The sequence below is a fragment of the Erithacus rubecula genome (genome assembly GCF_903797595.1).
Source record: "Erithacus rubecula genome assembly, chromosome: 3".
NCBI classification, from domain to species: Eukaryota; Metazoa; Chordata; class Aves; order Passeriformes; family Muscicapidae; genus Erithacus; species Erithacus rubecula.
The window spans coordinates 125,290,030-125,316,597 of record NC_136689.1 but is presented as its reverse complement, the minus strand read 5'-3'; the positions used below and the strand labels follow the sequence as shown (position 1 = coordinate 125,316,597).

General features: G+C 40.6%; 2 protein-coding genes across 2 annotated transcripts in view; one reads left to right on the top strand and one right to left on the bottom strand.

The window, feature by feature from the left end:
• Positions 1–1,666: 1,666 nt before the first annotated feature.
• Positions 1,667–20,795, bottom strand: LOC306799150 (RING finger protein 151-like). Its single transcript, XM_079299761.1, has 9 exons — positions 20,671–20,795; positions 16,745–16,860; positions 15,583–15,806; positions 14,082–14,221; positions 11,415–11,577; positions 9,950–10,070; positions 7,060–9,003; positions 4,566–5,693; positions 1,667–4,440 (listed from the first exon to the last, which is right to left on the bottom strand). Exons 3-7 carry the CDS (start codon positions 15,786–15,788, stop codon positions 8,770–8,772), a joined length of 864 nt encoding a protein of 287 aa, XP_079155887.1. The 5' UTR covers positions 15,789–15,806; positions 16,745–16,860; positions 20,671–20,795; the 3' UTR covers positions 1,667–4,440; positions 4,566–5,693; positions 7,060–8,769.
• A 98-nt stretch (positions 20,796–20,893) lies between these two features.
• Positions 20,894–26,568, top strand: part of RAD54B (RAD54 homolog B) — a 62,893-nt gene continuing 57,218 nt past the window's right edge. Inside the window, exons 1-3 of the mRNA XM_079299759.1 lie at positions 20,894–20,991; positions 23,629–23,782; positions 24,458–24,629. Of these exons, the coding sequence (XP_079155885.1) occupies positions 23,645–23,782; positions 24,458–24,629 (310 nt within the window). The 5' untranslated portion in view covers positions 20,894–20,991; positions 23,629–23,644. The remainder of the gene's footprint in view (positions 20,992–23,628; positions 23,783–24,457; positions 24,630–26,568) is intronic.

The window sequence follows — 26,568 nt, the reverse complement described above, 5'->3', positions numbered from 1 at the left end:
GTGATTGAACAACCCATTATAGTGGGAAATGTCCATGAACTGACTGGGGGCACCTACAGGGAACAGTATTGGTTCATAAAGGGTTTAACCTTATTTAAAATAACATGGACAGATTTGGATTGGAGGCCAAACAATTTCCTGAATGGTAAAATAAAAAGGAGATGTAATTTTACTAATAATTATTATGACTAAAATGGGTAGAGCTTTCACAGGCATTACTGTTATTAATGCTATTTTTTTACATAAATATTTTTAAAGCTGACTCACTCCTTTTGTGTTTAAGGTGGTTTTATTTTTTTAGAGATTTTACTGTTTTTGAAACTAGCAGGGATATAAATAATTTGGTTTCTGTCAGGGAATTTGAAAAGTAAAGTGTCAAGCATGGAATTAATATGTAAATATTCAGTACTGGTTCTTCAGAGTTTAAAATACACAGCATGTCACAGTAATTTTCAAACTAGGAGAAGTAAAGGGTTGGTTACATTGGCGTATGAAAGCTCTGTAAATTTAGTTGAACTTGAGAAAAGAATGTGTGTATATCATGTTTTTTGTTTTGGTTTTTTAATTAATGGATTTAGTTCTGTGACCTTTCAATGCAAAGTGGTTCCTTTCATGGATAAATTCAGCATGAAATAATGCTATTTAAAACTCAGTTGTTACTTGGTTTGCTCTTCAAAATGGGATTACTACCATAAAGAGTAAATAACACTTTAAAGTGTTCAATTTTGCTTTTGATACTCCATCTAAAAAAAGACAATTTCAAGTTTTGTTTCCTGAATTGAACAGCAGGAAGTGGCTAACTTCAGAGACTCCTGTACTTACTTGATGGGCAGAACAGTGGGAAGAGGGTGAGGCAGAAGAGATCTCCAGCACAGACAGACAAAAGCAGTTTGTGTGTGGCAGAAGGGTGAGACAAGTAGTGTGCATTTGGTTTTGCTTCCATGATCTTTAGCTGCTGTGCAGTCTGTAATGTGGCTGAGGGTCAGGTGCACATGGAGAGGTGTAGGATTATCAGCCTATCACAGGTTATCAGCCCAGTTCCTGGGCTGGTCTCTGGTTGTGCCGTGTTGGCTTTCAGCCTTTTTTTTTTCTGCTGAGTAACTCCTCCATCAGGTGAGAGAACAAGTGTCTGGACAGTGAAGGCAGGGGACTGCATGCAGCAAATTGCTGCTTGAGTGCCCCGTGTCCAGATTGCTCATGTTTAAGCAAATACAACAGCTCTGTTGTTTTGCTCTTCTTACATGTTCCCGTGTGGGTTTTTGTAGTGGCCATAAAAAAAACTTGCATTGGGGTGGGATCCCTGCAGTTGATGGACGGAGAATGAATTTTCCCTTGCCCCTTCATTGTCCTGTTGTCTGTACAGCACTGGAATACTGTACTCCAGGAATTCTCAATTTTTGCCAGTGCATTGCCTTCCAAGCAGCTGCTCATCCCATTCAGAATCTCCCATCTATGAGGTGGGAGGGGAATCTGGAGAAGGGATAGTTTGACTGAACAGCTGTTTTGTTTATTGCTCCCTCTAGGAGGAAAAATGCAGCCTTACCTACTCCAGGGCACCAAGCCTGTAACTGCAGTGCTCTGCAGGCTGGTGTACCCAAATGCTGCCATTCTGTCTGATAAAGAGGGTACTCAAACTTCTGTACAGAATGAAGTGAACCAAAGTGTGTTAATTATAGCATAGACCCTTTATTAGTTAAACTTTTATACAAAGTGTACTTCAAAGTGATACAAAGTGTTACCATTTCTTATACACACTAGAGACTGAGATCTGTTAAACGCTGGTTTATCCTTGTGCATATAAAGGTAGAAAATGTAAATAGACTGGCAGCGACCCATAATGCTGGAAGACAGTTCAGTGTTTACTCAGTTAATAGAAAGTTGCATAGAATTGTAGGTCTTTATAAAGGCATCTTCTATGTGGTAAAATCTCCCTGACCTACCGTACTCCATCTGACACCAGTACGGGAGAAAGGCCAGGCTAGCACTGCCCCTTGTCAATACTGCCCAGCACTTCTGAGGAAAGCACCATGCCAGAAACATCCAAGAGGACAGCACATGGGAAATTCCATTTGCAAGGCTACCAATTTCTATGAATTGTAGGAACTGTTTGCGACTGGGGTCTATTAATACATTACTTCATACAAACACCTACGAACATTTCAGATAAAACCATTTCTGGCCAGTGAAAATACATCACTATAGCAGGTACTTTGCTTGATTGTGCAATTCCCTTCCCTTCTATACTGATAAGAAACTCTTTAATGTGCAAGTTCCACATCCCTTACTTATCCACTTGCTCTGTCTGAATTTTGTTTCTGAATCTCCCAGGCTTGGTACTGTGACACTGACATATGGATAAAGATTTGATCTCTGTTTAATTCTAATGCCATGTTAACTCCCTGCCACACGCTGGCAGCTCACACTGAAAGCTGTATGGTGGCACAAGCTGGTGCAGCCACATTTCTGCTTTTGGGCTGAAGGAACAATCACACCACACTTGTTCTCTCTTTGATCTCCTTCTTCCAGCTGCAAAGAGCCAGAAGCAGCAACTCAAAATACAACAATTTGCAGTTACTGGTCCACTTGGAGCAGCAGTTCCACTTGATTAAAGTGTGATTTAGTATGAGAATAGTAATACCAGTAATTCTGTGCTAGAATCCTCCTGTAATGCACTTTTAGCAGTGCCTCATATAATACTAAAGTATGATCATGACTAGGGGAGTAGCATTTCCAAGTGAATGCCTTTAACTTAAGTCTATTACAACATTTGGAGTCTTAGTTTTTGTGAACAGGATTAACAGAGTATTTGAAAGAAAGAAAAAAATCCCTTGCTGCTGCCAACTGCTATTAAGAGCTGCATAATACATGAGACTGGAAAAGCAAGAAGTAGATGAAATAATAACATAATGGGCAATTTAATGTAATTGTAAGACTGGTCAAATTATGATGATACTTCAGCCATACCATCCCGTGAGAGGCTCATTAGCAAAGGAAAATCTGAAGTGCAGAACCGTTATCAACCCACAGAAATGGCATAAAGCTTAAAGTCACCAGAGGGACCTGATGCCATCAGCTACTGTGTGCCTATTTAAAACATCTCTGAAAGTGCTTCTTTGCAGCTAAAGGAAACCCAAACTGACAGCCCATTCCAGCAGCTGGTGGGCCCAAAGCATTGCCACATTTCCACAGTGGAAGTCTGGACTGTCAGAGCTTGATTGCACAGCAGAAAGTCCTTCCTCACCACCAGAACACATTTCCTCAAGCAGTTTCATGTCCATCACTTAGGGAAAAGACAGCAGACCAAATGCTAAGGAAACATTAAATAAACCCTGTTTTCCATATTAGGAGGAATTTAGTTATATATGTGTGGGTGAAGGTTCTAAAGCAGACAAATGCAGAGATCCCATTATAAGGAACACACAGAGCTGATAACTTGCTTTCTTCTGTGGTCAGAATAGAAAAGATTGGGTTACTGCCCTCTGAGGAAAGATGATCCATCGAGTTCTAAAGCATTTTGATGTAATTTTCTTTTTTACATTAGGCAAAGTAGATAAAGTCACATCACAATCACAGTTACAGAACACAGAAAAGCACTAACTTAATCTAATAGCATGAAATCTGGTGTTGCCAAAAAGGTGAAAATTAGTGTGAATGCTGCAATAATGTCATGCAGAGCACAGACACTCACAGCTTGCTTGTTTAGAACACAAGAGTAACAGCATTCTTACTTTCTACCTATTGCTTTAATACACACACTGATGTAAGTGAACTGACCACTGAATATTCAGTGAATGAAGTCTTCCCAAATTATAGCTACTAGTTTACTGGTTTAGATTATTAAATATGGCTGCTTAAGAGATGTGTTATGGTATGAATTGGTGAGTTTGCTAGTGTCCCAATTATCTGAATTACTTTGAATGTGGGAGTTTTTCCCTGAAAAAAAACCCCTGCTTTTACAGAAGAGCTATTTATGTCAGTTTTTAAATACACAAGACCAGTTTTTAAATATGTAATACCTGAATATGTGCACATCTGCCTCAGTGGTACTAAAGACACTGCAAGTTAGAAGGATTTATTAATGTCTGAAGTTCAGACACCTCTAACCACAAATCTTCATAGTAGACTATGTGCTAAAGAAGAGTGCTGCCTCTCTCTTTGGTTATGATATTAGCTATAAAAGCATTGCTCTGAGTGACAGCAAGGCATGCACAGTAATGCAGTTGCTTCCTGAACTATAAAATTAACATACTCTGTTAATTTTGTTGAAACTGCACACATATTCCTGAGCCTTCAAAACTGATTTAACACATTCAGTGAACAGAAGGCCAGATGTCTTTATAGTTAGTCCACTGATGAGCTGAGAACATGGCTTAGTTATACCACTATAAACAACATGAACAGACTGTGTAAAAAGTTTGGAGAAAGTCTTTGAACAGATTTCTCATGCAGTGCTTACAGATAAATGCCTCTTTAATTTGTGGGTCTGTTAAAAAATCCTATTGCAAACTTTGAATCATAAAATCATCAAGGGTGGAAGAGACCAAGTTCAACTGTCAACCCAGAACTACCCCTGCAATTCCTAAACCACTAAACCATTGCTCAGCCCCAGATCCTGACACCTCTTCAACACCTCCAGGGATGGTGACTCCACCAACTCCCTGGGCACCCTATTCCAACGTCTGACCACCCTAACAGCAAAAATATTTTTCTAACATTTAATCTGAATCTCCCCTGCCTGAGCTTAAGGCCATTTCCTCTTGTCCTCTCACTGTAGACACATAGCAGAGACCAGTCGCCACCTGGCTACACCCTCTTTTCAAGGAGTTGAAGAGCCTCCTCTTCTCTAGACTAAACAAACCCAGCTCTTTCAGCTGCTCCTCACAAGACAGCTTTCTAGACCTTTCATGAGCTTTGTTGCCCTTTGCTGGACATGTTTCAGTATTTCTATTTCCTTTTTAAAGTGAAGGGCCAAAACTGGACACAGTACTTGAGATGTGGCCTCACCAGTGCCAAATACAGAGGGACAATCACTGCCACACTATTTCTGATACAGGCCAGGATGCCACTGTCCTTGGCCACCTGGGCACACGCTGGCTCATATTAAGCCTGTTGTCAACCAGCACAGCCAAGTCCCTTTCTGCTGAACAGCTCCACAGCCACTCTCAGCCTATAGCACTGTATGGGGTTGCTGCAGCCCAAGTGCAGGACTCAGCACTTCACCTTACTAAACCTCAGTAGCTGTCCTTGGCACACTGAGTCTGTCCATGTCTGTCTGCAGAGCCTTCCTACCCTTGAGCAGATCAATATTCCCATCCAGCTCAGTGTTGTCTGCAAATTTACTCAGGATGCACTCAATCCCCACATACAGATCACTAATAATGGTGTTAAACAGGACTGGCCCAAATACTGAGCCCTGGGGAACACCACTAGTGACCAGCTGTCAACTGCACTTAGCTCCATTCCCCACCACTCTCTGGGCCTAACAAGCAGACAACTTCTTATCCATTGGACAGTCCATCCATCCAAGTCCCAAGCATCCAGTTTTTCTAGAGGACACTTGTAAGATGGTGTGAAATGCTTTACTGAAGTTTAAATAGATAACATCCACACACTTTCCCTCATCTTCTCCTATGACTAAGGTCACTTAGTTATAGGAGATCAGACCAGTTAAGCAGGACCTGCCTTTTTAAAATCTGTGTTGTCTGGGCTTGATCCCTTGGTTGTCCTGCATGTGCCATGTAATAGCACCCAGGATGGTATCTTCCAGAACCTTGCCCAGAGCTGAGGTCAGGCTGACAGGCCTGTAGTTCCCCACATCATCCTTCCAACCATTCCTGTAGATGGGTGTTGTGGAACTTCTCCAGTTAAGCAGGACTGCTGACAGACAATTGAAAGTGTTTTGGCAAATACTTCTGCCAGTTCCCTCATTCCTCTGGGGTGGATCCCATCAGGGCCCATAGACCTGGGTAGGTGTTTATCTGGCATAGCAGGTCACTAACTATAGTAGGACCCACAGCTGGTTTGTGGGTCACAGAGGGTTAACAAACAAGGTTTGTTTTGAGAAGCATTCTCTGACCAAGGCTGTTATCACAGAGAGCAAGAGGCGAAGACGAGCAAGTGAAGGTAACTAGGAAAAAGATCCCAAGCTGTGGAAAAGTATTTTTAGAAAGGTTCTGGGAAGAACAGAGGTGGTAAAACTTCCTGCCAATGAATATTCTTGACTAATTGTGACCAGTTATGAAAATGCAAACTGGGTAAAGGGTATAAAAGATGGTGTATTGTAATAAACTTCTGAAGTACAGTGTGCCTTTTGTGTGTTGTGTCTGCCCCTCTAGTGACAACTAACCACCTCATTCTGGCCTTTGTGGGCTTCATACTTCTGCCCATCAACACCTTCCATCTCAGGGAGATGGGTATCCTGAGGACAACTGATCCTGAAATTTAGTACCTTTGCCTTTTCCTCAACCCTTGTCAGTACACCACCCTCAGGATTCAACAAATGGTGGAGACACTCCTTGATCCTCCTTTTGCTGTCAACATATTTCTAGAAACTTTTTTAGTTGTCTTTAACTGTAATGGCCAAAGCAAGTTCTAGTTGAGTTTTGACCCTTTTAATCTTTTTCCTACATGACCTTGTGACATCCTTATAGTCCTCCCTATTTACCTGACCCTCCTTCCAGGGGTATATATTCTCTTTTTTCCCCTAAGGTCCAGCTCAAGTTCTCTGTTTAACCATGCTTGTCTTTTCCCCTGATGGAGACAATCTGTTCCTGAATATTTGACAATTCCTTTTTAAAGCACATCCAGCCTTCCTGGACTCCTTTGCCCTTCAGGATTGACTTCCAAGGCACTTGGTCAATCCATGTCCTAAACAGACCAAACTCTGCTCACCAAAGTCCAAGGCAGAAGTTCTGCTGGTGCCTCTCTTTACTTTACCCAGTACAGAAAACCCTAATAGTACCTGTTCACTCTGCCCAAGATGGCCACTGACATCACATCACCCACCAGTCTTTGCCCACAAACAACAGGGCTGGCTCCTCCTCTGTTAGGCTCATTTACCATTGTGTTAGTCAGAAAGCTGTCTTCCATGCATTCCAGGATCCCCCTAGGATCCTCTCTGTTGTATTTCCAGCAGAGATCTGGCAAGTTGAAGTCACCCATGTGTACAAAGGCTGGTGACTGTGATGCCTCTGCCAGCTGCTTGTGGAACACCTCATCAACCTGCTCCTGGCTGAGTGGTCTCCAACAGACTCCCACCATGACATCTGCCCTGCTGACCTTCCCTGTGAACCTTACCCAGAGGCACTCAGACTTGTCATCTTCATCACCAATTTCAACACAATCAAAACACTCCCTATTGTACAGTGCTATCCAACCACCTCTCCTGCTTCACCTCTCTCTTCTAAAGAGCTTATACCCAGCCACTGCTGCACTCTCACGACGAGAGTCATCCCTCCATGTTTCTGTGATGGTGACAACAACAAAGTCTTCCTGCTGAAGGAAGGTTCCAGCTCCTCCTGCTTGCTGCCCACACTGTGTTGGTGTAGACGCACTTTAGCCAGGCCAACCCATCACAGAGCTGCCACCCTAGGTTCACCTCTAGTGATCCTCCACTTTCTGAGGTGCATTTGACTGGTACATTTGCTCCAGGGGAGGTAGAGAATGACTGCCAGTCAATCTTTTCCTCAGATGCTCTAATGTCCCTTAACCCTTCCACCTGCCCTATGAGTTGTACTGCTAAGCAGAGCAGATCATTGACTACTCACACTCACACAAGTGTCCTGTTACCCTCTGATGTCAGTGCCAGGCTCTGGCACTCCCTGCAGCCTGCTTGACCACTAACACAGATGTCTGAAGCCCAAGTGACTGTGGAAATATTCATCTCTTGTGCATATCAAGTGGCCTTAAACCTGCCAAGAAAATTAAGGATACTCTAGGTATCTATATATACTTTAAAGACATTGAGTAAACTGACTGGTCTTATGCTCAAAAGATCCTGTAGAAATACCTGATACTTTCACATATAAAAGCTTCTAATTTTTAAATGAGAAGCAGATCCATTCCCACAAACTCAAAGTTATCCACACATCTGTTTAAAGGGTTTTAGATTATTCTACTACCTCGGGCTTTAGTATTATCTTGTAAGTGTGTATCAGCTTGGGGAATGAGAAGCTCTAAAGTAACAGTCAACCTCGTCTGAAGCCTTTACATAGCAGAAGAATTAGAATTTAAAGTGCTTGCTTTCCAGCCTTTGAAGTAAGACCTTCTACAGACTACAAACAACATCTAATTAATTTCCATTACTGACTTACTAATTCTACTATTCACTTTTCCCCAAATTAAATACAACCCAAATGGTCACATTTGCTTTTTTGTTTGAAACAGAGATACCTAAATGTTTTTTCTTTCTGGTCCATAATAATCTGTATCTTTGACTTTAAAAGGCTGTAGCTTTCAGTCTTGAAAGGTTCCTGTAAGTGATGTAATAAAGAGGGAATAAATCAAGTCTCCTTCCCCTTTTTATAAAACCATTAACTGAAAATATGTCTTCTAATTACTGGTTTTAATAACCAGTATTCCCTCAGAAAAAAAAAAAAAATAAAAAAATCTTCTATTTGTTTTCCTGGCCCCAAAGGAAATACAGTTTCAATTTAGACCTTAAAAGAAAACAAGTAAATCAGAAATTATATAAACTTTACCAATCATTCAAAGAAAGTAGTTTGCCAGAAGCCAGTATTTGAAGAAAATGCTTTTTGAGCTTAGTACTATTTAGATAACCGTAACTTCCCTAGGTTTTCTTTTCACACTCTCTAGTCTTGTCAAAGGACGGAAATTTGACTTCCTGCTTCCCTCTGTAGTGGTTAATCTGCAGTCCTTCTGCAGCCCCTTCAGCAGCTCCATTAACTCCCGTTTTTCCAGCTCTGCCTGCTCCAGCTCTTGACGGTGCTGTCTCTCTGCTGCCATCAGAGACCGCACATCCGACATCATCCGCGACATCTGGCTCTGAAACGCAAATACAGATTTACTGCGAGAAACAAACCCCCTTCTAATGATGCTGCAATGAAGCCAAAGTGGCCGTGCTCGTAGGGTGAGTGAGTCTTAGGAATAAGAACATCAAAATAATTTTTTGATAGCACAACAAATATAAACAATTTGAGACACAATCCAGCATTCACCTTCTGGGATGTTCTTGTCTTGTTCTAAAGATTCCAGTATGTTTTTCAAAAATATTTTGTTTTCATATTTTGTTTTTTACAAAGTATGGTAAGAAACAGTCAATTTACCATTTGCTGCTTTTATTTTCTATTTCAAGAAGCAAAACTAAATATGGTTGTGGTTTTCTTCAGATACATTCTTCAAGGATTTAACATCAAATCCAGTAAAAATAAAAATGTAAACTGTAAAGTTTTAAAAAACTTTATAAAGCTTTTATAAACTATTGCATTAGAAATTATTGTTCTGTAATATGACAAAAACAGGATGAATAAAAGGATAAGACAATGAAGTTTACTGTGAAGCTTTCTAACCTTCTGACCACAGTGCAAATACCACTGTTGGCAGTAGTGCTCTGTGTCAGCTTTGGACTAAGCCACTTTGGATTGCAATTAAAAATGGAGCTGGATGCTTAATTACATACAGTTTGTGATGTATACTCTACATTTAGACACTGAAATAATTTTCACATTGTTCTGTTGACAATGTTATGCATGCACAGAACATGGATGGAGTATTCAGGTGAGCTCCAGTGAATCTGAAGCAGATAAACCACAGGAATACAGCCTCCAGCCTGCTTCTCCACAGAGCTAACCTGGCAAAGTTTGATGGTTTTGCTTCCCATACTTAATGTCCTTTTTCTCTGTATGAGACTTTATTTACAAAATAAGAAACTGCTACTGGGAAAAGCAAAAAGCTAGACTGTTAAGAGAGGAAAAAAAAGGATTGTATTTACCTTTAGTTCTTCAATTTCATTTTGCAGAATACTCTCTTTTTGGACCATATGCCTTCTCTGTGAATCTAACCTTGACTCCATCTCATGTTTTGCCTCCTCCACTCTGCAGATCATTTCTGACCTAAAAAGTTTATTTCTCCTTGTTAAGTCTTGTAAGCAGAGAAAAGAATGATCTTCAAAATCCAGAAAGCCTTCTTGCAGCCAAACAGACTGAACTGATTCCCAACAAGCTCTACAGGATGCCCTGCAGAGGCATGATTTATTAATTAAAAAATATCAAACAGGCATAAGTAAGTGAATTGTGCCCAGGGACACTAAAGTGCCCATGAGGAGCCTATAGAGGGACAATCATATCATATTCCTCAAGTAATTCCATGAGCTCAGGAAGGTGTATTTATGACCTTTAAGTGATTTTCTGCTTTTTGTCTACAGAATGTGCTTGCTAAGTGGTATGAAATAGAGGCAGCCAAGATAAAATCTGAATCCTATAGTACTACTAAACATGTATGGAAGTGAGACAGCCTGAGTGTGTGGACATGGTAGGCACTTACAGATAGTTTAGTGTTGGGCCTGTCAGTGCTGGATTAACTGCTGAACTCAATTATCTTAAAGCTCTTTTCCAATCTAAATGATTCCATGGTTCTATGTAATCTTGTTCACTTTTTTGGTGGACACTACATGACAGTATGCAGTAAACTGTTGCAGCCCAGTAACTCACAGCCAAAACCAGACTGCACTACATTGACTTTTTGAGTTCAGAAACAATCTAGCAGAATCCCTTGTGTCTCAATGCATTTAAACCATATTTGAGCCTGACTTGACAAGTGTTCAAAAGCACAATACTTAGGAGCTGAAAGATACAAATGGGAAGGAGCTTGAGGGGGGAAAAAAAGGTCAAACTGGAATATGATGAAAAGGGAAAGATACAGAAACATACGTAAGAGGAAAACAAGGATGCTGGTAAGAAGAGTCACATTCACTGACTGTTAATCTACCAGGACTTAAAAAACCTCAAAATTAGACCTTCAGTGGCTCAGTTTACCTGTACCTGCCAAAATAATTACAGATTTTTATCTTCTCAATCTGTAAAAGCAAAAACTAAATAGAATTACTATATTATGTAACTTTTTATTTATAACAGGCCAATGGAAAAACTAAATTGCCAATTTCAATTTTCTTAGGTTTTTTGTCACTTTAAATAGTAAGCTTGCAGTGCTGTTCAACTGCAAGCAATGATATTTTAAGATGTATAGTAACTTAGCAAAAGCCCCCAACAACAATAGAATTAAAACAGCAAGAACTTGAAGTCTATGCTGACACATAATAAAATTCTGGCCTGTTATCATCAAGTAATGAATGGACCATTTAACACATACCAGAATCCAGTGCTAGTATTTCAAAGTGCCTCACGCAGTGACTTTAAGCCCAGCCCAAGAGAGCCAGGAGAGAAAGAGAAGGTTTGTACCGGAGCAGCTCCAGCTCTGTTCTCAGCTCTGCCACACAGTTGTGCTGCGTGTCCTCTGCGCTGAGGATGGTGTAGCCGCAGCCGTTGGGGCACTGGCGGCTCCGGAACTCGCACACCGCCAGGTGCCCGTCCAGGTTACGCCGCTCGACCTGCACCGTGCAGCCTGAGCAAGGGACAGCAGGCAACACTGACACGTACAACCAAGGCACTCTGGGTCATTCCAAACAAGAACACTCAGGAAAGGAAGCTGAGGAAAGTGATTTCTTTAGGATATGAAATGTGACAGTTACACATACGTAGCTACTAATGCAATGCTGTTTAAAGATCTTATTAACGCACTTGTCCACTAACTGAAATGTTGGAAGGAGTGTTTTCTGTAAAGTCTTCTACTGCTGGTCTGGCATTAAATCAACTTCATAATGACAATCCTGATACCAAGCTAAGACACCAGCAGCTTACCTGTGCCACCATCATAGATTGCAATGACCAGAACTGATAAAGAATACACATATATAAAAAATACTATGCTATCAAACACCGGGAAAAGTCCTAAGACGTAGTAAAGAGAGATGTGGGTGAGATGGAATGCAAACTTGTTTACCAGACAATTTGTTGGTCTTGTCCATAACGTACTAGACCATATAAATGAGTTATTTAGTTTAATAAATTAAAATAGTTTATTTATGATCTTGTAATGCAATACAGGATGTGACCAGAAATGTGTATTCTATAACCATCTGTTGAAGCCAGGTGGGGCAGTGATCCTTATCTCCATGGCACATATTATCTGCTAATGGGCCATCTTTAAAACCAGGTGGGACAATCATCTTTATCTTTTCCACAACCCATCCTCCCTCCAGGAAGGTATCATCTGAATGACTGATAAAATTACATCATTCCATGGGAGATGCTCCAGCCAGGGGGAGGAGTCAAGCCTTTCCTGCCTAGATAAAAACTGAAATTTTGGATAGCAAGATACCCTCTTTCCACTGGATTCCAGCAGAAAACCAGACCTCCCCACATCATCCCCGGACCTTCAGAGGAAAACTGCACCTTCTACAGGAGCACTGCTCCAGCTGAACCACATCTGCCACTGCAGGAGGACTGTAGCCACCATTTAATTGGACTGCTACCAACACACTGACTGACGGGGTGTCAGGCTGTATTCTGACTGTCAGTGTTTTGAGTTTGCTCTTTGTAATATTGTATTTCTATTTTAATTTTCTTGGTAAAGAATTGTTATTCCTAATTCCCATATATTTGCCTGAGAGCCCCTTAATTTCAAAATTGTAATAATTTGGAGGGAGGAGGTTTACATTCTCCATTTCAAAGAGAAGCTCCTGCCTTTCTTGGCAGACACCCGTCCTCCAAACCAGTACATTTATGAACATTTAATAACTCATACAAAGTTGGAAGTACTTCCACAGAAATTCTGGGATACAAACTTTGCAGTTCTGGAGTGATTAAAAGTAAAATATAAAGAATCAAAAATAAGCACTATATAAATTATTGCTAAATGTAACACTCTAAACTTGAAGTTTGTAGTCTTAACTTATGAAGTCAAACTTAGGAAGTTTGTAGTTTAATCTTTGAGGCTCACTTTGTTGAAATATACACTTGCATTTAATTTGAAGAGAATATCAATTTAAGGAAACTGAAACAATGGAGTATTGAAACTTTCCCAACAAACCATGCTAGAAAATGACAAATGAGCTCTGTAGAAGAGCTTTACTAATACAGATAATGATTTGTAATTGAGGCACTCAAAATACACTCTATGTATTCTTGGGAAAGAGCTCAGGAGATGTAAGAGCCTTCACACCCCAAACACCAGACACCCAGTGTGGTGTAAAAACATAAATCTGTAAAACACTGTAAGATACATAAATCTGTAAAACACTACTGATTCTGTAGGAAGTAGAACAGGTGAATCAAGCATCTGCAGAAGTCACTTCGGAGAAAAATTATAACTTTCAGCAGAGCAATTCTAGTACCTTAATCATCTTATAATTAATTACAATGGCACTCAATATGCCCTTAGCATCATTAATTAGAAATTAACTTTATCTAGGAACATACAACATTTCAAATTAAATCAGATGGGAAATTTTAACAGTATGCTCCTTTTTAGAGGCATTCTTCTTTCTCAGAAGGTATAGCCTTGTTTTAAATAAAAAGCTCAGCATGAACAACTCTAACCAAAATTTAGATTAGAATAATTCTTATTTCCAAGATATGTTCTTGTTAAAATCATGCCACAGAGTTGGCAGCTGCACATGCAACAGGCAACCAGGTATTTTATAAATAAATTATGACCCCTAAGTCTTCTGCAGGGGCTACTGCACTCATTCAAACATCAGAACATGCAGTCAGAACTGGAAAACAAACTCAGAATTTGTCAGAAAGCAAAACTAATGCACTACTACATTTTCACACATTTGAAGTTCAACATGTTCATTTTGGTTATTTTTTGGATAAGAAACAGTTGCTAATCATCACGACTGCCATAAACTGTTATTATATTTTGTTCAAAAACACTGCTATAAAGAGTGCCAAAGGTTTGAATTTCTGTTGGAAAATAATGGCCATTATTTCAGATCTGTGGATGGGAAGATGACAAACACGTTTTTAAATACAAAGGATTCAACTTCTTTGAATGTTACTCACCAGCATTGGAGCAAGGTATCTGACTGTACTCACACTCCCTTTCATGCCTGTCGATAGACTCCAGAGAACAAACCATTTCACAGCCATACTCTCTGTTTCTGCAATGCAGCTGAAGACGGTTCAAATCATTTTTCATATATCTACATGTAAAGAAAAGAATTTGTTCTTAAATCTGGGAGCATTATTATTATTTATTTGTATATATTTGTATATATTTGTATATATTATTATTTGTATTTTGAACTTTTGGGAAAAGAAGCAAGATTCTAATATCCATTAGAAAAAATTGTGAGTAACTAGATTAATTAATTTTTTTTTTAAGAATTCAAGTGACCATATCAGTAAAAAACAGCTTGAAAGAAACAATGTTAACAGAAAATTCAGTCTCCAAATGTAAATATGCAAATGAAATATTTATTTTTTTGATAATTTTTAATTGGTTCAATTGGTTTGATTGGTTTTTAATTTCATTGGTTCAGCAGATATCAATAAACACCAGGGCTACTAATTTGCCATTTAAGTTCTGTGTTTCTAAACACGCCAGACTAAAGGACTACAGTGAGTACAGATGAAACAACCTAAAAATTAAATTAATTAATTAAATTAAATTTAATTAATTTAATTTAATTAATTCAAATTAGCTATGTCTATGCTATAGCTAACTACCAGATTTTACCAGTAAAATCCCAAGAATAAAAAATGACATTGTGAGTATTAACAAAGTTAAATTTACTGTAGCTGGAGACTTTAAATACATAACTGTTAATCTGAACAAGATTAGATAATGCAGGTGTTAAACAGCAAGCAGAGTCTACTATTGAAACTGTTTTGTGCTGACACTTGTAGGAATTAACAGTTTAAAATAGAATAGTTTGTTTGTAAAAGGTGAACGACAATCTTATCTGCCTGACCATTTATGGAAGACACTTGTGAAAACAGCCTGCTTTACATGGCAAGGTGGTTCACAATAGATATTCCTATGTCAAAAGATCTTCTTTAAAAAGAATTTAAAGGTCAGGAATTTGGTTCATATCTCCAGGAATTGTTATTTACAAACCCCACTGTCAGGAATTTGGTTCATATCTCCAGGAATTGTTATTTACAAACCCCACTACAGCATCTAACTAAGACTGAAAAGATATATAGAGTGTGTAGTTAGTGTCCTCAAAAGTTGCTTTGCTTTCTTTCTCTAAAATAAAGTACAGAAACATTTTGATGCTGTATAGAACATTCAGAATAATATCCAGACAGGTATCCAGAATCAGCATTCAAGATATAAAATGGTGAAACTAAGTGCTCTTTCAGTTTTGAAATCTGAATGCCCAGAAGTTAGTTATAACAAATAGAAAATGCTAATGCTGCCATGTAAGCAGTTGTGTCCACCACAGGCATACTGGATAAAGACAGTCTCAGTAACAGTATTGATAGAAGAAGCTGTGCAAGCAAAACTGAGAAATCCTAAATTCATGTAATTTGAACAGACAGCAAGATTGCTGGATACCTGTAGAGAGGCCGCAGCAAAGACACATCAATCACTTGTCTGTCCTCAGGGCAGTTCCTGTGATGAAGGAGCCAGCCGTGGATACAGGCGGTGCAGAAAGCGTGCTCGCACGGAGCCTGCAGCGGATCCTCCAACACGTCCCGGCAGATGGAGCACAACAGCCCCTCGTTCACATAGCCCACGAAGCGCTCGAGATCATAACCCATGCTCTCCACACCTTCAGCCTGTTCAAAACACCAAACACACAGAAATAAAGCAGCCTTTGTGCTGAATCTCTATGGGCAGATCCACAATATAGGCCTGTTCTAAAAACATGGAGACCTTAATGTGCATAAAGGTGTGAATATGTGAACGCAAATAAGTATTTACACACTTTGGAGATCTTCAGATTTAAGTGGGAATTTGAGAACTGTACTGCTGGATGTCAGCATCACAATTCTCTAAGATATTCTGAACTCTAAAAGCAAAGACTTTGGCACAGTTGAGCTGCACTTCTTCTGAATGCTGTCATTGAACATAATTGTAGTAGCCACTGTGAAACATACAGTTTCTATTTACACGAATTCTACCTGAAGCAGAAACTTCACAGAAGTTCAAATGCAAATGTTTGCTTTCCATTTTAATACCTTTCATGTAATGCCTAACAAACTTACAAAATGGTGTTCTTACTGACAATAGCTGTGGCAGGTTCAGCTAGCAGATCCCAGATTTATGAACTGCACATCACTTAAGAGGTTGCTTTCATACTGAAAAAAAGATTCCCTACTCACTGTAGACCTCTATTTCAGAGGGAACAGCATGAAATCTCCACATGCCTGAAGACATACTTAATATTCAGGAAGTAAAAGAAGCCAAAACTGCAGCTAACCCTGAAATCATGAAGAGCTACTGTCTTTTCCTACATGATCTATTTTATAAAACTGAGAAGCTTTTGAATAGATTTAAAAGCTTTGTGAAGAAGTAATGGGCAATGTGCCTTCATCACGAAAAACCTTGTGGAATTTGGTAAGACTCCACAGAATTCACTCAAAAGAATAAGTTTTAGGCTCCACATTGCTTCTTGAAATACAAAGTTACTTTTGTAAACACACAGAGACTGGTGAAAGAGGCTTTTATTAGTTGTGAGGTTTTCTAAATAAAATAGAAAAGGAAGATATCTTACCTTTGTAGATTTTACTACATATATATTTGTAGTTTGCCCAAATACTTCAGAAGCAGTGTTCTGATCAGTAAGGCATATAATACTTCTTTCAGTTTCTTTTCACTGCTTTATAATACCTGTGAGAAAAATTAGAAAGAGTAAGGCTCAACAGTGTTTCCTAAGTTACTGAGTCCTATGTCTAACAAGCCAGCTACTGAATAAATGCTGTCCTAACAGCCCATTAAAACCAGGTCTTCCAAAGCAAGCCACTGAAAACCTGCAATTCAACACAGGAGAACTGACTAGATTAGGATGAAAATAACATCAGTATCTGTTTCAATTACTACTGATGCAGATATTTATCACAAAACTGAACACCCTGCTGATGACCAATTTTGAAGCCTGTTTTATTTGCAAGACTGAAGACAATAGAATTCAGTATTATTGAAAAGTAGCAACTGAAATCTGCTAAAATCATATTCCTCAAAAAGATGGAAATTCCTTATCTACCTGTTCTTATCCAGCCATGAGAGACAGCTCACTTCAAAAACAAAAATATCACAGTCAGATTTGTATTGGCAAATACCATTGCTGTGATATGTAGCATAACTAGGGGTGCTCACTTAAAACACCATAAAAGATGTCACTACTCACACTCCTTAAGTTATGCTAGAGGACTTAAACAGCAAATATAGATTTGATGAACTGTAATCCTAACACTTTGATTTGGTTTGGTAGATCCCAGAGGATTCTGCTTTTAGAAAACTTTCAAGGACAGATAAGATAGCAAAATCAAGTACTTTCATTGTTCTAGAGTTTCTGTTCTACTGGAATTGTGGATGTTGTGAGCTACATTTTGTACAAACACTGCTAGTCCCTGAGGACCAAAGTCTTCAAGACACTCTTCAGGATATTTTAGCAAGATTGAAGACTAACAGAATGCAGGAAAAAGTATTTCTACTAAATGAGGAACAAAAACTTTATTTGTGCTTAACAAAGAAATGAAGTGCAACAGCAACAATAATATATATATGATACACATATGTCTCTGTATATAAATATATATGGATGTACAAAGCTCCAGCCAAACTGGAGCTCAAATGAAGAGTGGATAGGAACTTTGAGGTAAAAGTTCTTCAGCACATTTTCAAGACACATGTTGGAGCAGCACAATACAGTGCTGGAATCCTTCCGGCCATGGATTTGGGACCTATGACAACAGCTGTTACTGAAGTCACAGACTTTCTCCAGTAGAGGTTTTATTTTCTTGTCAACTTCAAAAGATGAACATTAGTCAAGAGATAAGCAGAGGGAGAGCACTGGATCAATGTCATGCACTCTAGCAATACAGATCACTTTACCCAGTATCTTCACCACACACAATGAGAGAATTTTCAGCTTCTGCTTATCCCCAGAAACTCCTCTCTCCTCCATTTGGCCTCAAAACTTATTTTCCCAATTCTACTACAATTCATCAATTATAACACTTATTTTTTGATTGCACCTAGAAATTACATTATTTTGTTGAGAGACATCAGTTGCTTAGCTCAAGTAAGTAACTTCTGAACAGAGGAATCACTTAGAATTATAATACTGTGTGACTTAGAATGCTGTTTGCTTATACCTACTTGCTTAGCATATCTAGCTTGGGTTGCTGCAAGCCTTAGGCTGAAAGATGTGGACTTTTGCCTAGACATGCTTTTGGCTGGAACTGAGTTAATTTCCTTAGCAATTTTCCCAGTAGCTGCTACAGAACTGTGTTTTGCCTTCAGAATGAGAAGAATGTTGCCAACACACCAATGTTTTAGTTGTTGCTAAGTAATGTTTATCCTAAGCCTAGGACTTTATTCTAGTTTCCCATGCTCTACTGGGAGCAGGTGCACAAGTAGCACAAACCAGAAGATAAGGAGCTCATGGTCATCAGCAGAAGCTGCAGCTCAAGATAAGCACAGTTAATAGCTTGCCTGCATGGACATGGAGAGAGAATCCAATAAACTGTTAGAAGAGCCCAGACCAAAATTCATTACTGGACTAAAAGGGCCATGTGAATAGCATATAGGGGAGGGTGCATAAATTGTTAGGGTATTATTGTGCAAGGATTTCTCTGTCTGGGAGAGAAAGCACACAAACTATGACATGATATTTGCTTTTTATTGTTTCACATGTTTTATTTTTCCTGCAGTTCTGGTCAAGCAAAAATCTCTCCCAGACTTCACAGGTATCAAGCAATTTTTCAACAGTTGTTATCCCACACTTTTTTCCAGGCAGATGGACATCCAAAACCAGCCTTGTGTTCTGGACTTCACTGTCCTCAGAGATATGGTGAAGATATGGTATACAGGTGGGATGTAGTTCCCAACAACATCATCACATAGCTTGCTAATTGTCTGGCACGAATCCAAGCTATTCCACTGTGAAAGTCAGGACACTGGAATGAAATTAATCATCTTCATTTTTTCATCTGCAATAGCTTCTGATTTTTAAAAAATGCTTCTTTTCCATGTTACAAAAGGTTGGAGTGAACCATGACAGAACTACAGATGTGCATGGCTAAGATAGCATTTCCAGAAATGCTGGAGGAACAGTGTCTATGCAGGGCCCAGAGATGAGGTGATGAGGTGCCAAATTAACTTTGGCAGTTTTCTTACAGCAGCCCAAGCCTATCTATCCACAAAGTAATGTGCTCCCCACCTCCCTCCACCTTCTCCTGTGAATCAGTGAGAACATTCAATTTGCCCCTTTCCTGAACTGGCTCATGCAACTCACCATACAGACAACTATGCCCTGATTTGATTTGCTAGGCTAGAATTTTTTGTAGATGGCTCAGCAAAAGCTCTAGAGACTGTGCAAGCAGGGCCTGATCAGGGATAAGAAACTGCAGCCAGAGCAGAAAGGAAAGAAAGACAGACAGCAGCAGTCTGTGGTCCGGGATGCCAGAGCTACTCCCTCAGCTCAATCCCTGGACTGGTACACTGGGGAGTCTGATGAACATTTGTGTAAGAGAGAAGGAACAGAGGAGGGTAAGAACAAATGAACACCAACACCACCTTACACTGATGCAAACAACTGTTTTTTTTTTTCAAAAAAAGCTCATATAAAAAATACGAACATTTTTGTACAACACTTGCTGTCCTGCAAAACCTACTCGGAACAGCACCATCCATGACCTGCCTTGCACAGAGCAGAGCCCAGAGAAGGGCAGTGAGTTGGTGAAGGATCTGGAGCACAAGTCCTGTGAGGAGCAGCTGAGAGAACTGGGGTGGATTAGCAAGAGAACAAGAGGCTCAGAGGGACCTTATGGGGCCACCTGAAAGGAGACTGTAGCCAGGTGATGGCTGGCATCATCCTGGCCACCAGCGACAGGATCAGAGGACATCGCCTCACGCTGTGCCGGGGGCTGGATTTCACACTGGACAGCAGAAGAATTTCCTCACAGAAAGGGTGGTCAGCCATTGGAATGGGCTTCATGATCTCAGAGGTGTTTTCCACCCTAATTAATTCCGTGACCACCTTGGAGGCTGTGCAGGGCCGGCTCTGCCACCCAGAGCCAAGCGCAGGGTGAGAGGAGCGCTCTCCCCTGGAGCTGTGGGAGGGGGAATTTTATACAGGTAACGGGAAAGGCCTCCGGATTCATCCTGGGAAAGCATTTCACGGAGAGACAACGACCCGGGCCTGAGCACACAGCTGGCCTGGAAACATCTGGAGAAGCGACCCGACACCAAGACACAGCATCTGCGCGGCCTCAGGCAGCGACGAGCACCCTTACAGCTGCACACCCTTCCCCGTCCCTTCCCCGCACACCAGCGATGATGCCGCCGCCAGCCCGGCACAGGGCAATGACAAACGCCGCAGACAAACCCCGCGCAGCGCCTCCCGCCCCAGGCAAAGCCCCGCTGCCCTGCCCGACCCTCGCCCCTCACCCCGGGGCCGCGGCCCCGCTCACTCACCCCGCCCGCCGCCGCTCGCTGTCGCGCAGCCCAGGCTCTCTTTGCGGCCGCTCCCGCTTGACGGCGGCGCGGCGGGCAGCGGCTCCGCCATGCTGTGTGTGGCACGGGCGCCGCGCGCCGGCACTGCGCACGCGCACAGCAGCGTCCCCGAGGGCGGGAAGCGCGTTCCAAGGTCCCTTCCAGCGGCACGGCCCCTGCGCATGCGCACCTCGCGGGGAGAGAGGGCGGCGCAGGGCGCATGCGCGGTGCGGCCGGTGGGGCTGCCGGGAGAGCGCGGCGGGACAATTGAGCGCGGAGGCGGGACCGGCGGCGGGACTGCAGGTACGGGAGTCGTGGGAAGGGGGGCCCGGTGGAAGTGACCCTGGGAAAGACCCTAAAATTATCCAGCTCCAACGCCCCTGCCGTGCTCAGGGACATCTTTCACTAGATCAGGTTGCTCAGAGCTTCATTCAGCCTGGCCTGGAGCGATGCGGCAGCCACAAGTTCTCTGGGCAACCTGTTGCAGTGCCTCACCACCCTCAGAGTGAAAAATTTCTTCCTTGCAACTGATCTAAACCCGCTCTCTCAATTTGAAGTCATCCCCCCTTGTACTATCAGTACATGCTCTTGTAAAATTCCTTAAATCTGCTTCTGATCTGATGGGATTTTTCAGACCAGACGCACCCACGAGACGGTTTGGGCTGTGGTTTCACGGTGCATTGCTTTGCTCAGGGCTGGTTGCTAATAAAAGCTTCGAGCAGTGCTTTTTGCATTGCTTGCAGCTGTTTCCCTGCAGCCAGACTAACAGTAAAGCAAGTACGAGGTTCCCTGGTGTATCCGTGCTGTCTCTGAGGACAGGGTGAATTTGCATATTCGTTCATTTAGTTGTAGTCTGGAGCTGTTCATTGCCTGCCTACACTCACTCTGATCTGTTTCTGAAAGATCTGGTATCAGTGGCTTATTATACATCCCTGATCTGTTTCTGTTGTGTAGTAGTGCAAAGGGGGGGTCAAAATGTAAACATTTTGGGTTTTACTTTTTAACATATTTTTGTTATATTTTATGAAAGCTTGTATTTTAAAATATAAAGATGTGTTTCTGGATGCAGTATTTAATTTTAAAACCCACAAATCCATAAGGGTCTTTGTAGTTGCAAGTACTAAAACTGGTAACAGTGAAGATACTGAGTTATCAAGGATGGTGTCTTCAAATGCCTTAGTAATTTTCAAACCTCTTAACGAGTCTGTTTTTGTGGTTTAAGACCAAATGACAGTGCAATGGTCAAATGGACTTGGAAACCAGAGCACTTTAATCATGAATATGTGCAATTTATGAGTTGTGCAGCTTCTCTGTCCCACAGAACCTGGAGTGCAGTGGCAGGGTTAGTGTAGCACTGTGTGCATGCTGTGCACAGTCCTCATGCAGAGCCTGGGGTGTCCTGTGCTGGCTTCCCAAGCGTCACTGTGCCCTGCAGGGTTGGGTAGAGAACTTGTTCACATTCACATGGCACCTGAAGCTGGCTGTGCTCAGCACTGGCACTTGCAGTCTGCTCCCTTGGAAGGTTCTGGACACCTTTGCAGTGTTCACAGTGGCTTTTCATGCTACAGATACTCTTTTTATAATAACCAAGCTATTCCTTTGTTGCATAGGTTTAACTAAAATTCATTTGCTATCGCTGTTGTCAAGTAAGCCTAATTTAAATGAACTGTAGACACAGTCAGAGGCTTCTTTCCTTGTATTTTTGATAACAGCCACAGTGGAAGTGACAACAGTTGAGGCCATTTTATCCCTGAGATTTGCTAGTATTTATAGCATCAGCTATATATATATGCTAACTGTGCAGATATGGCAAGGAGAACAGTACTCCTGCTATCAGTCTCTGCATTTTTGCAAAAGTGTTTTGGCAGTGCTCTGTTACTACTTCAGTGCAAACCTTGGAAAGAATGGTGGTTGTGCCCCAGGAAGCCACTGGAGTGCAGAGCAGCACCAAAGAAGGTGCAGAAACACACTGTTGCAGCAGGATGCAAACATGCTTTTGAGATGATACAGTTTGATTCTGCAATCTGTATTATGGTTTATTTTTAACCTAGTAGTGGGGGGGATCATTTAAAATAAACATGTGTAAACAGAGAATTAGACCTGTAACTGTAGTAAAAGTTGTGCTTGCCTTCTTTATTTCAGCTACTGTGTTATTCTATTGGAGTTTTTTTCTTTTGCATGATTTCTATCTCCTACCTTGAAGCATAAAGATTATAACTTATTATTCTAGTGGTTGCAAAGTAAACTTTGTTCTGTTAACAGTGACATGTGTTTGGTTTTTTCCTAAGGTTGCTCAGGGGTCTTATATTTTGAGGGAAATTCTATAATACATTCCTTTTCCTGTTCAAGTGGACATAACATGGAGCAGTAATATCCACTGTAATTCTGAGATATTTTTTTTCTGCTGAATGTTAATCTTACTATGGTGTACCTGAATGACCAATGTAATTGACTTTAATGCAAAATGCTGGTACCAGGTATGAGACATACCTTGAGGATTCATTGTTTATTGTGCACTAATAATGGGCTTTTCAAAATTATATTTCAAGTATATAGAATATTAAGTTTTAGAATCGTTTGTTTTGCTTAAAATTGTCTTTCTTTTTATAAACTGTTGTAAGTTTGTTAAGTAACCCTGTACATCTCCAGAGCATTTGTTGCTATTGGGGACTGCATTAGTGGCTTTTAAAATGAAAATCAAGGTGTTCAGCTGCAGAATTTGCTGTAGTTGATCTTTCCTAGTACTTAAACAAAGCATTGTAATGATACTACTTTTCCTTAAATGTTATTATGCTTGTGAATTAGTATTGTTATTTGAAGATCTTGTATGCTCTCTTATATTTTGAAATATTGTCATCTATGGATTTTTTTTTTATATTTAAAGCCTATCCTGACTCCAGTTGTCTTTATCTGCTTCCTTCCTTCCTGTCCACCCTGCAGAGCAGTACAGCTAAATATGAGGCGATCTGCAGCTCCAAGTCAAGTCCTAGGAAATGCAGGCAAAAAGCCAAGGTTTATACCACCAGGAAAATGTCTTTCTGTTTGTCTCAAGAATGAAATTAAGGAGATGGACCAAGAAATTAAGTTAAAGGAGGTAAACTGAACAGTACACTAAAAAGTGCTTTGTACAGTATTGTGAATAAAAGATAACATCTGAGCTCATCACAAACAATCTTTGCTTAAATAATCTATTCAGAACAAATTTTGATAGCTTTGCTGTCATTACCTTGATCTTGCTTGTCAAGTTAGGCTTCTCTCACTGTGGACTGGTTGCAGAAAAATGTTTTTCAAATTAATAACATTAATCAATATTGAGCCCAAATGCAATTCTTAAGTGTAAAGGAAGTAGGGATTGTATCTTGGCATGGGCTTTCTTGGATTTTTTTTTTCTTTTTGTAAAAGCAGTTGAAAAGCCAGGATGCTTGTAAAGTCTCAGTATGCTGGGTTGCAGTTCTGCTGCAAAAGTATTTTCTCTGAAACCTTTAATACTGACACAGAAAAGCAGTACAATTTTTATTTATGTATCTACAGAAGACTTGTATTAAACAAGTTTGAGTAAACAAATCCATAAACTATTTACACAAGTGCTTGATATTGTGTGCACTCACTTTTTGCTGTGATGCATATAATTTTGAAGAGATGCATATATTTATGTAAAAATTTGATAATGATAATTATGTGTCTTGAAATACCTTCTTGTTGCTTCTTTCTCTATTTCTCTTTTCCTGCATGAAGAAAATACTATTGTGAACTTATTTCTCTTTTGCAGGTACATGAGAAAGAGGGAGGTGCTTCACTGCTGTCTAAAATAAATGTCCAGAACCAAAATGAAAATATTACACAGTCTGTGGAGTCAACTGGAAAAGTAAAGACAAAAGCATGTTTCAGCACTGACAAGTGTAGCAAGGCAGAAATGAAAATGCTAAATGTGCCCAAAGCTGGTAAGAAGCTCTTTCTTTTTTACTACCATGTGTCATAAGAGAATTTTAAAGCTTGTGAATGATAATGCTGCATATACTAAACTTTTGTGAAGTAGTACTGTAAGTGTTGTGCAGTGGTGACATTATTTGGAATTATACTGGATAGAGTGAAAGAAACAAGTGTCAAACGACTTTTTAATAAAAAAGGAAAAAACCAAGGTGTTTTGGAAGTCAGTTGATAGTGTTGCTATTCAGGTTTGTGTCTTCCAGAAGAGCCTTATACTCAACTCACTCTAATCTACAGTTGGTGCAGTAGAAAAATTGTGTTACCTTAAATAGTGGGAAAGTGTTGTGATTTGGAGACCTTGCTGACTTCATGCAGAGAAAACTAACCATTCTGAATGGATTCAGGTCTTTTTCAGAATTCATGAGGCTTTCTTTTCTTCAATATCTCCAGTGGGCACTTAAGGTTTAAGCCAGCTTGAGCCACAGATCAGAGCTGGCTTTGCTCATTTGTGGGTGTGCACTTAATCATCTGTGCCCTGGTAATGAATGCCTCCAAAAAGCCAGGGTAGTAAGCACTGCAAAGACATTGAAGTGTCAGGACTATGGCAAATACACTTGGATGGACTTGAGCAACACTGTGAAGTTGAGTGTCTTCATTTCCCAGTCTTGGTGTGCCCTGATCACAGATGCAGCACAGTTCTGTGTTGTGTAAATTAAAGTGCATGACCTCAGGATCTAAGTACCTCTTGAAAGCCTGGCCCTTAAACTGGGTGTCTAATATTGATGGATAAAATCACTCCTTTTGGAGCCAGTTCAGGCATTTTAAACACCTGTCTTACAGTTATTTCACTGTTGTTTCTTCATAATTAATTACACTGATAATGATGGTTTAAGGTTCATTTAATTAATAATACTTTGTGTATTGAATTAAGTTTTAAAAGAGCATTTCAGGACCACTTATCACCTTGAATTACTGGAAGGCTTTAATAGTTGTATTTAATTTTGTTTGTTATAAGACCTCTTAAATCTTGAAGACTTATTGAAGCAAAACTGACATAGCTCTGTGTCCCAAGGTCGAGCCAATAATGAGGCTAATAATTCCCAAAAGGGAATTATTCCCAATAGGCACATATATGTCCTGTGTATACATACACATGACTGGTCACATAGGCCACTGTGGATATGGAACACAGCACTCAGGCAAGCACAAGCAGTGCCCATCTCTTCCCTTCTCTGACTGCTCAGGATGAAAGCCTGTTTGTGGAAAAACAAATGAATACACATGCATCTCTATGTAAATACACATGCACACAGAGAATTCAGATTCCTCCAGTAACTGACCTTATGCATTCAGTCTGTTCAGTAGCTGGCTCCTTGCTTTGCTGGACACTCCAGCTGTGGGCACATGAGCCACAGAGCCCCACAGCTCCCAGTTCTGTTGCTGGTACACAGACCTGCACTCCCACAGGTACAAGAACATTGTAGATCCTGCCAGTAACTTGTCTTAGCCATTTGGTCTGCTTAGTGGTGGATTCCTGAATTCAGTGATCTCCCAGTTGCCTTGTGCCCAAGAGGTGCACACGTACAAACATTTCTTCCTGGTAGCTGAACTTACCAGGAGATAAAATCCCCAAGATGTCCTGGTCTCTTGACTAACTTGCACGGACTTCTTGGTCCCTTCAGCAGTCAAGTCTCAGACCCTCTGGTCTCTGCAATATCTGGCTTCCAAGCCTCTTATCCTACTTGCCAGCTAGTCCACGTTGGTTTGTTAGCAGTCTCACACAGTATATCCAATCAGTGTACCTGGTCTCTGGTCTCTGCTTGCTGACATATCAGGTACCTGAGCCCTATAACCCATGTGTGGTCCAACTCCAGGTTTCACCTGGGAAAATGCTTAGAAATGTAATTTAGTAGGAAAATGGGACTTGATCTGGATGCAGTACATTGCTGAGGA